Raw genomic sequence first — 11,324 nt, forward strand, 5'->3', positions numbered from 1 at the left:
CAAACATATAAAAATGATAAATTTTAGAGATAAAGAAAAATAAGATGAATGTGAGGGGAAATAATGTTAAATTTGAGAAGTTCTCTTAGTTTTTAATTTTTTAAATTTGGATGTTTTACTTTATTCGAATGAAAAAGGAATAAAAAATATTAAATTTTAAGGAATAAAAATATGAATGTGAATGGAAAAAATCCTAAATTTTAAGAGTTCTCTTTTTGAATTCGAAATAAAATTACCCTGTTTGACATTTATAACCTTATTTCTAAGAGAAGTTGCCCTTCATTAATGAGGGGAATTCTCATATATATATATATATGTAGTATTGATTATACTTAAGTAAAGAATGGAATGTGTAATCGAAGGTTGTAGGGGTTATATTGATTCTCAAAAAAGAAGAAGAAGGTCTTAGAGGTTATAATAGGAATTTGAAATGGAAACCAACCTTGATGAATGACACCTAAAAGTTATGACACATATTGATTGGAGCTCATTGCGAAACATTTTGGCCGCACCATGAATCCATAATATAAATGAAGTATTGTTAGGAGCAATTCTAGGGGAAATCACACGTTTGGAGAGTGTTTTTTTATTTTATTTTTATGAGTGAAATAATATAATATCTTTTTCAAATTTGTTACAAAAATTAAGTAGAGACATTCTCTTATTATTTCAGTTAATATATTTAGAGTTGGGTAAATTTTACAAACTTACTCAGGGTAGGTTTGTGATAATACTAATTAGGTCTACAACATTTTAAAACCTACCAATTTAGTCCGCAAAAGGCAATTTTGTCCCTAACTTTCTTTCTCTTTCTCTAATCTGTCTTCGTTCCTCTCCCCTTCTCTCTTCTCTCTTCTCTCTTCTCTCTCAAAACCCACCGCCCAACAGCCATTAGAAAAGTCACTACCACCACACTCATATGACCCACACCCACTCTGTCTCCGTAATCTCCTCCCTCTCTTCTTTGAGATCTCTCTCTAAACCCAAAAAAAAAAAAAAAAAAATACCCATTTCAAAAACCCATCTTCTTCGTCTTCTTCTTGCTCGCCTAGGGAGAATCCGCCTCCTCTTTGGGAGCTAGACCGGCGCTGGAGTCTCGGCCTGAGCCTCAAGCAGCTCCTTTGGTAAGAAAACCTTCTCTCAGCTTTCTCCCTCTCACGCCCTTTCGCTTCAACTCTCTTTGTCTCGTGATTTTGGGTGAAGGAGGAGCAGCAATTGAGGAGTAGATCAGTGAGTTGTGTTTTGGGTGGAAGTGGATTACGATTTTGGGTAGGTAAGTGGATTAAAATAAACTTTGTTTCTTTTTGGGTGGCACCGTGGCAGTGGCAGTGGCAGTGGCAGTGGCAGTGGCTGTGGTTCCATTTTGATGGTTGTGGGTGGTATGGTGTGGGTGATATAGGTTTGCTAGGCAATGGGTTTTCTAGGTAGCAATGGGTGGTCAGTGGCTTTTCTAGTGGATGTTGGGCGGTGGGTTTTGAGAGAGAGAGAGAGAGAGAAGAGAAAAGGAAGAGGAACAGAGACAGATAAGAGAAAGAGAAAGAAAATTAGGGACAAAATTGTCCTTTTTGAGGACTAAATTGGTAGGATTTAATATGTTGTGGGCCTAATTGGTATTGTCAAAAACCTCAGATAGGATGGTGGAATTTACCCTTTAAAGCTTATATAGACCTTTTTAATGACGTGTGGAATTTACCCTAGTATATATAAATGTATGTTTTCATTAAAAATAGAAAAAAGAAATACTGCTTTGTTTTGTTCATCCTCACACACTAATCTCGTACTCAGCGTCTCTAAACCAAGAAAGGAAGCAAAAAAAAGCGATTATCTGAACTCTAAAGATCATCAACATGTCTCGCGGTTCTAGATCCAGCGGTTTGTTTCTTTATTTCAATTTATTTGGTTGGTTTATTGATATTGGTTCCTCAGTTTACTATGAGTTGATTATTATTATTATTATTATTATTGTTATTGTCGTTGTGCGTGTGTTTCATGGAATGGTTTGTCTCTGTTCAGTATTTACATACATATAAAAAATGTTGAATTTACGTACAGGGGGCAGAGGCTTCTCTTCAGGTTCAGGTTTTGGTTATGGTTTTCGTGGTCGTCGTGCAAGAAACAGCGACACATTGGGTACTCTTCCCTTGTTATTATACATGCTCTTCAGATCACGCACTTTTCCCATATATGCATATTCATTCATACTCATCATACATGCACACACTTTTTTTTTTCCTCAATTCCTTTTATTTTTTCTTTGACTTTCAACAATTATATTTTATTTATTATTATTTTTTTAATGAAGACGTGAAGGTAAATGAACTTGAAGATCTTCATCGCCGTTCTCACGAAGCTGAGGGTCAGTATTATTGTTGTTGTTGGTTCATTGGTTTGTTAATTATCAGTGCCAAAATCAAATCATGGAATTATTTATATTTGTTGTATTGGCTTCAATTTTGATGTTATAGCCTCAGGAGACCAGAATCCTCTAGGATTTGTTAAACTTACTGGTGCTGCTGCTGAAGCTGCTGCAAAGGAAGGCAAGCCATTGGGTAAGTTTCGCCATTTCCTTGTTGCTCTTTATGCTCTTCAGGCCACCCACTTTATCATCTACATATATATAAATCCACTTTTTCTATGATTTTCTCAATTCCTTTGTTTTGAACTGTGGGAAAAAGCTATGTATCTTCTAAAATTTCACTACAGTTTAATATTATATTAGTGGTATCCTCTCATCCGCTGCATCCTGTTTTTTCTCTTGTGGACAGCTTATGATGACTGTCATGAGCTTAGACTAATGTTTGTACCTCCAAACCCTCATATGTGCGACAAAATCAATAACAATATCCTTGAGGTATGTTTTCCTCTTTCTATGGCCCAGTTTTTAAGTACAGTCATAGTTAGGCGACAACATTTTCATCATTCCAGTCTAGGCTCAACATATATAGTTGGGTTATGTTTGTTTTCAAAGCTCATTTTTGACTCTTTCTATTACCATTCTCAACTTTCAGTTTAGACTTCTAAAATGTTTGCTCAATTGTTGAACTTGGCTTTGGCCAACATCCTTGTAGTTGTAGCTCAATTGTACCTTATGATGTTTTCAATAGAGACATCTAGGGTTCAACTCCCTTCTTCCCCAACTATCAAATTATAAGGCTTGACTCGACTTTATTTGTGTAAGCACATTCTTATTGTCAAACCTTTGCAAATATGTTTTGTTGGTGATGGCTGCTTTACTCCTACTACCTTTTTGTCAAATGCTTGCAAATGTTTGGTTTGGTGATGGCTTTTTTTCTCCTATTCCTATGTTAGTTGATCTCACATTTGACTGTAATGCAGTTAGTCAGCAGAGTGGGGGAGGATTATGAAAGCAAGGACTATTTTGAATACTTGCGAGCCCACTAGAGATTATTATTTATATGAAGTAGAAGCAATATAGCTGATTACTCTTCTTCATAGATAGATAAATATGATACGTGATGATCATTATTTAAAAAAAAAAAAATTTTTGATTGGTCACTCTTAGGGATTTATCTTTCTAACATTACCTTCAAATTCTATTATACTACACTTTTATTATTATATTCTTTTTTGTTGGTTTTCATTACATTTATTTATGTTTTAAAATATAAAAGACCCATGTGCTTTTCATAAAATGATTTGTCTTCATAAACGACACAATTCTCTATTTATTTATTTTGTTGTGTTGGCTTCATTTTTATAGGGAGCAGAGGGGAGAAGCAAATGAGTTAGTGTCGCCATTTCCTTGTTACTCTAGATGCTCTTCAGTCTTCACAAACTTAACTGTGTACATACATACACACACAGACACTTGCACCTCAACTATTTTTGTTCTCAATTCCTTGTTTCTTTTTGAGCTGTGGGAAAAGTTGTGTATCCTTTATGATTTTATGTTTAATCCATGTTTAGTAATTTTAAAAGTGGTATTGAATGCATCCTTAGCAAGTCTGTCTTGCTCAAGTTATGTTCTGTTTTTCTTGGGTGGACAGCAATTGATGAAAACATGCGGACAAAACAACAAGATCTTGCTCGCAATTCTAATTATGGCCTTTTGGATATGCATGACCTCATGTTTGCAATTATATGACTGATGCTATGCAAAAGGTATTTTTTCCTCTTTCTATGTCCCAGTTTTTAAGTGCTAGACACTGTTATCATTGGTTACCTCATACTAGCAAATATTCTTTCACTTTGAGCCATTCACCTCATTATCAACGGTGCCTTTAGTTTGCAGTCATAGTCAGGTAATGATTTTGCATCATTCTTTATACCAATTCGTAACATAGTTTGATTGAGTGATTGTTTCATCTTTTTGAGAATCACATAATCAAATCCATTGCCCCTTCCCAACTTTCAACCTAGCTTCTTTGTGCACACACATTCGTATTGTTCAAATGCTTGATATTTTTATATACTTTAAAGCGAGCAAATATTTGGTGATGACTTCTTTTCTCTTCCTCCTGTGGTAATGAATCTCATATTTTACTATAATGCAGTTTATGAGACAAGTTGGGAAGGAGCATAACTGCAAAGAATGTCGTGAACTCTAATGAGCCAAGTATTGTGGACAAAGTTGTCTGACTAAATTTTATAGTTTACTATAATGCAGTTTATGAGACAAGGTGAGGAGTATAACTGATTTAGTGGTTTTGAGACAATCGGTTTTAATTGTAACATATTTAACAATTGGAAGCTACTTGCAGTGAGTGACGGTTTTATGGAAGATTTCGTTTGGCTCTCTCTCTCAATTGTGGAATTAAAATTTCACACGAATTCGTTTAAACCAAACAAAAAAAAAATATTTAGAATTTATTATATATAAAAATATTAAAATAAACTGTATTAAGTGTTTATAAGAGTCCCTATAATCAATAAAATAAAAAAAGGAGCCCGTAAAATATTTCCTCTTAGTCCTTATAATCAATCATAATGTATCTCCAATTATATTAATGGGACCATTTGTCATTATATGGATATTATGAAAATATTGGCTGGAATTAAAACCCAAAAAAATTTAAAATAACGATTTGTAGCCTTATCGAAGGCAGTGATAAACTACTAATGTGTATATGATTTGAATTTTCAATTAAAAAAAGATGTGTTGAATCTGAAGCTTCCATGGCTGAGTCTCAAATTTTGAAATGAATAATATTTGTTGTTCCCCTTTATTTTTCTAAGAATTAAATTAACTTATGTGGTATTGGTTTCCAAATAATCAAGTTTTCAGTAAAAAAAAATCGTTAAAAACTCTTCTATTTTTCGATGAAGAGGACGTGGAAAGCAAAGATTGATGAGTAGCACAATCTCATTATACTTCGACCGTACATGTTTGTGTTGTCGCTGCAATATTTTGTCCGCCATTATCATTAGAAAGTCAATACTTGGATATGTCACCTGTTAGTATGAAATCACACACACACACATATAAAATAAAAGTTGAACTTAGAAATGTCATTGCTGCACCAAATTACAGCAATTTTTTAGATAAAAAAATAGTTTACTTAATTTTATCAAATTCTTTAGATAAAATATTATTTTAACAAAATATGCAAACAGATTTAGGTATAATTCTTTTGTGGACTAATGGATCACTCCCATAAAATTAAAAGAGCAAAAAAAAAAAAACACTTTAAAAATTTATTAGGGATTACTAATAATTACTTTAAACTTTAAGTAATTTTGCACTAACCTTGATTGTGTGAACCTTTTTATTTATTTAAACTAGGTATATATGTAATTGTGAAACTTTGCTAGTAATTTTTGTGAAAGTTATTTATGTATGAAGGTTCATGTGACATCTCATGATACCAAGTTTGCATGTATGCTAGAAGAGGAATGATCAACTATAGTCTAGAAATACCGTACATTTAGTTTGCTTATTGGCTATTGTAGAGTACTACCACAAGGGTGATATAGGGGCTAGCAGGGAAAGACAAAAAATGTATGCTTCTTACTGACACTGAGTCTCTCTTTATGGGCCGGGTGCAGCACTTCAGCCTACACAATCACATAAGCTTGCAGCTGCTGCAGGGTTTGATGCGCAACTATGCATTTTGTGTGTTAAACAATAGAAGCAAAGTTAGAGAAATCCTATCTATTTTTGTTGCACTAACATGGGAATTTGACAGTGACGTTTACTTCAAAATTCAAACAAACCACTCCACCCTCGTTATACTTTCTCTTTTCTTTAAAAAATTGAAACAATCAACAACAATACACCCTCATTAAATGCTATTATCTTCTTCTTACCTCTTTTTTAATTCTCAGCCCTATGCATGACAACTCTAAGAAATATACTGATCTATATATGATGGATAAAAACTAATGTCATTTTATGAAAAAAAAAAACTATTTCACGTTTTGAGAGTTTTTTAAATTTAAAATAATATTAATTAGGTCTTGCTTTTTTAGAGTGTTAAATGGGTTGTATTTGTGTCATCTTTGTGTCAATCAAATACAAACTATTTATTAAGCTTGTCAAGTAGGTAATGTTGTTATTTGTTGTGTCACCCTATTTCATTTAGGTACATATTTAAAAGATAAAAAATTGTGACAAAAATTGTGTGATCTTAGTATTACTCATAATCACGTCTCATTTTCTTGAACAATGTGGTATTATTCTTGGTGGATCTTTGTTACTTTTGTGTGGATTTTTTTTTTTTTGGTGTATGTATTTTTACTTCACCACCATTTTTTTTTGTTTGTAAAAGAACATAATGAATGTGTTTCAACTTTCAACTGCAAGTTGAAACTTGCAAGTGGGTTATCAATGGATCATAAAATTGGCTCTCTTCTTTCTCTATTTTATTGGGCTGCATGCAGCATGGGGTTCTAAGACTCCTAACTACGTGATGACTTTTCTCTTGCTTGCCTTTGTACGTTTGTTGCCGATGGGTATAAACGGTATAGTCGAAGAACCTCATTGAAAAATTATACTCTAAACTTTAATTAAATAAAATAGAGAATCCAAGAAAGACTCGTCAATTGTACTTAGCATAGTGGTTAGCATGTCGGTATTCTTTTTATGAAAGAGGGGATCCCAGGTTCTATTCACATGGCTTTCAAAAAAAAAAAAAACCTTGAGGAGTGGAATTTTTTGGAGAGAATCTTTCGCATCCCACTCAAACAGAGGACCTGGAAAGAGCTTGTCACCCTTGATACCATTCACTGGTATTGTGAGGGACCTGAGCCCACAGACATCGCTCGTCACTATGATTAAACTGCACGCAAACATGAGTCTTTTGCTTTCTTTTGGTTTATTCTTCAATCTTTTATCTTTTCAAATTTTTTCTAACTCTTTCTTCCCATTCCGCTTTGATGTAGAAATGGATGAAGGCAAAAGGAGAGCCCTCATCCGCAAAAATGCTACTGAATGTGTGAAGAAACGGGAGGATGGGGAGGTGCCCCCTACTAAAGGGATGACACCACTTAAGCTGCTCTTGAGGAGGAAGCCTACGAACAAGAGCGATTTTCCAGTAAAGAAGCCCAAGGAGGTCTTTGGGGAGAAGCTCGCAGATGTCCAAGTGCCTCCTCCTTCTCATCTTGGTGCTGGCAAAGGCCTGATGACAACCCCAGGTCCCATTCTTGAGAAGCGTCCTCCTTTTCTTCTAGAGGATTCATGCCATGCTGTGGGGCTATTGCCGTCCATCATCAAGGCTGATGACAATGAGGAGGGGCACTCATGCTACCGAGGCCATGGGGGAGACGGGTCTCTTTGGCTTGGCTCAGGTATACAACCATTCTCCTTCCTTTCCATCCTTCATTTATTGTTCCTAGGTCTAACCGTCCTTAACATTTTTTTGGGGGTGCTGATGATGAAGGGTCTAATGGACCATTGCCTCTCTCAAGAGAAAGGGATTGACCGTCTGAGGGAGAAGGCTGAGGCTGTAGAGGTAGAGCTAAACAAGTTTAAGGCTTAGAAGGAAGTCCAAGGAGGAAGGTGCTCCTAGACAAAGAGGGGGAGATTACCAACGAAAGGGAGCAAGTCCGTCGTGCTAAAGCTGACGAGAAGGCGGAGTTCTGAGACTCCGACGGCAACCTTAAGGAGCTTAGCGATTGGTACTCCTACGGGTTTGATGAATGCCTCCATCAGGTCAAAGCTTTTCACCTTGACCTCGACGTGTCTCAGATATCCCTGGATAACATCGCCCAGACTCTAGCCAGGACCGTCAACCACAGACGAGCTCTTCGAGGAGGACCCTACGCCCATAGTTCAAGATGACAGAGAAGGGGCTCCTAAGGATGAGTAGGCTAAGTCTGTTGAGGAAAAGAGCCGTCCTGTTGAGGACAAGAGCCGTCCTGTTGAGGAGGAAGAGCCAAAGATGGTTGTGGAAGCACGTCCTGTGGACCAGCCTTAGCTTTTGTAAACTCTATTTTTATTTTATTGTGGAAATCATGTTGAAAAAAATGGTTATATAATTTTAACATTGCCCTTAACATTTTTGGGTTTTTAATTCTAAGTTTATTTGCTTCCATTCCATCTAAAATATTTTAATCTTATCTCCGTTGGCTTTGTAGGTTTTAGATCTTTTGCTTAGATTTATACCTAGGAATGATCAATCTCTTTTACAAGTAGGATGTATCCATCCATATAGGGACTTGTATAAAATTTCAATGTATACTTTGGGATCTCTTACATCCGTCCACTCATGGATGTGTCCACTCAAGGATTTATATAAACCCCAAGGCATCCCTTGGGATGCATTCGTCCACTCATGGACTTAGGCTGCGTTTGTTTTGGGAGTAAACAACTTCCGGAAATTATTTTACACCATCACGTGTGTTTGGATGCTCATGTAAAATATGGTTAACTTGAAAATGATTTCCTTTGATTGTAAAATACAGCCTTTTCCAACGGAAAATCATTTACAGTTTTATTTTACCTTTAAACTATTTCTAGAAACACACCTAAAGAGAGAGAGAGCTCAAGCACACTCCTCACACAGTCCAAAACCCATCTCCAAGCTCACCTCAACCAAGCTCCGGCCAGCCCAGATCGTGCCTCCCCATGGTCCAAAACCCATCTCCAAACCATTACCTTCAAACCATTTTTAGAAAAAAAAAAAAAGAAAAGAAAAAAGAACCGAACCAAGATCGACTCCAATGCCGCGCATTCTCGCCGTCCGGGCTGTGCCTCTCACCGCCGATCAAGAAAAGATCGACTCCAACGCTGCGCAATCTCGAACCCAATCGCCCCCGATTGCGCGATCTCGCCTCCGCCACGCGATCTCACCTTTGCCGTTGATTGTACGATCTGGCCTCCACCACGCGTCTCACCTTTGCCATCGATCGCGCAATCGAAGCCTCCGCCGTGCGATCGAAGCCTTCGCCTCTCTCTCTTCCTTCTTCTCTCCCGAATTTGATTTTTTTTTTTGGGTTTTGTTTCTTCTGTGTTTCTTTGCTGAGAAATGATGTTATATATTTGATTGGAAGCTGAGAAAATGTGAGCAACAAGTAGAAAATGTGTTTTCTATAATATTTTCAAGAACACAACTGAACACTTGAAAATATTTTTCAAAGTATTTTTTAAAATGCCACCAAACACCTAAAAATATTTTATTTTTCCGAAAATATTTTCACTTGAAATTATTTTACATCCGGAAAATATTTTACATCCGGAAAATATTTTACACCCAAACAAACGCAGCCTTATAAACTTCAAGGTATCCTTCAAGATCATTTGCATACTCAAGGCTTTAACAAATTGCGAGGCATACACCCGTCCGCTCACAGACTTGTTTAAATTTTAAGGCATCCCTTGGAATGTGTCCGTCCACTAACGGACTTTAATACAATTTAATATATCCCTTGGGACGTATCCATCCACTAATAAGTTCAATGTATCCATCCACTAATGGATTTTAATAAATTCCAGTGCATCTTTTGAGATGTATCTGTCCACTTATAGAACTTATATGAATTTTGATGCATCCCTTGGGATGTATCCGTCCACTAATGGACTTTAATAAATTTCAAGGCATCCCATGGGATGCATTTGTCCATTTATGGACTTATATAAATTTCAAGGCATCCCTTGGGATGCGTCCGTCTACTTATAGACTTAGTCATAGATGTGGTTTTGTAGAAAAGTATACATGTGCATGGTATATCTGAATAACTCCTCTTATTAAGATAAATACGAGCATAAGCCAAAAATTGTTCTGAAAAAATAAAAAGCTGCCCTTTGGGTGAAAAAGTACTGTAGATAATAAAAATTAACTAGAAAGAAATAAACTAGAAATGAGAAGTGGTGGTCTATATGCCGTCGTCTACTGGTAGTATTTCTTTAGGTGCTCAATGTTCCATCGATGATGCAACTTTTGTCTGTCGAGCATCTCCTGGTGATAGGTGCCTTTCCTCTGCCACAAATTGATTCTGTAGGGTCCTTCCTAATTAGGTCCTAGCTTCCCTTGGGAGGGATCTCTTGTAACGCCCGTCACCTTCCTCAGGATGAGATCTCCGACTTGAAAGTCTCTATGTCTGACTCTGGAATTGTAGTGCTTGGGCTTGAGGTTTTGGTATCGTGCTAACCTTTGTTCGGCTATTGCTCTAACCTCGTCCATTAAGTCCAGTTGGAGGCGCATGGCCTCGTCGTTCCTACTTTCATCATGATTCTCCACCCTATAGCTTGTGAGTCTGACCTCAGCGGGGATAATGGCCTCGCTCCTATTTGCTAATCAAAAGGGCGTTTCTCTTGTAGGTATTTTGGCTGTTGTCCTGTATGCCCACAGTACACTTGGCAGCTCGTCTGGCCATATACCCTTTGCCCCCTCGAGCAAGTCTTGAAGATTTTGAGTAAGGATCGACTCGTGATCTCAACTTGTCCGTTGGCCTAAGGGTGGGTGGGTGGGTGAGGAGTAGTGATTCTTGATCCCCAATTGTGAGCAAAAATCCCTGAACAACTCTTTGTCAAACTGCTTTCCATTGTTCGAGACCAAGACTCTAGGGATCTTGTACTTACAGATGATGTTTCTCCAGATGAAGCTTCGTACATTTTCCTCTGTGATGGTGGCTAGGGCTTTAGCTTCCACCCATTTGGTAAAGTAATCTATGCTGACCACTAGGAACTTTAGCTGTCTTATTACTATTGGGAACGAGCTGTTCTCTCTCGATTCTCATCTACTGAAACGTTGGGTAATAGGGGATATCAGCAAAGCTCCCATTATCAACTAGGACCCGGTGAGTGTTGTAGTCCCATACTCGTATGCTAACAACTAGTGCATCGTCGTGGGGATGGTGGAGACGTCGAGCATCTTCCTCCAAGAACCCAATTATGGGGTTGTCGACTTGTGCCATCTTTGGGATGA

At 37.1% G+C, this 11,324-nt stretch overlaps 1 protein-coding gene across 6 annotated transcripts; it reads left to right on the plus strand.

The window, feature by feature from the left end:
• Positions 1–772: 772 nt before the first annotated feature.
• Positions 773–4,758, plus strand: LOC142618347 (uncharacterized). 6 transcript variants are annotated; one of them, XM_075791270.1, is made up of 8 exons: positions 773–1,124; positions 1,786–1,872; positions 2,053–2,130; positions 2,303–2,356; positions 2,466–2,549; positions 2,766–2,851; positions 4,008–4,122; positions 4,515–4,758. In XM_075791270.1, the coding sequence occupies exons 2-7, from the start codon at positions 1,848–1,850 to the stop codon at positions 4,107–4,109; spliced, it is 429 nt and encodes a 142-aa protein (XP_075647385.1). In that variant the 5' UTR covers positions 773–1,124; positions 1,786–1,847; the 3' UTR covers positions 4,110–4,122; positions 4,515–4,758. The 6 variants fall into 6 exon arrangements, 4 of the variants coding, with proteins under 4 accessions (XP_075647385.1, XP_075647383.1, XP_075647386.1 ...); XR_012841266.1 differs by lacking the exon at positions 773–1,124 and adding an exon at positions 3,722–3,745 and having other exon boundaries at positions 1,131–1,872; XR_012841265.1 differs by lacking the exon at positions 773–1,124 and having other exon boundaries at positions 1,131–1,872; positions 3,722–4,122.
• Positions 4,759–11,324: the final 6,566 nt, after the last annotated feature.

The sequence above is a fragment of the Castanea sativa genome, chromosome 12 (assembly GCF_040712315.1).
Source record: "Castanea sativa cultivar Marrone di Chiusa Pesio chromosome 12, ASM4071231v1".
Taxonomy (NCBI): Eukaryota; Viridiplantae; Streptophyta; class Magnoliopsida; order Fagales; family Fagaceae; genus Castanea; species Castanea sativa.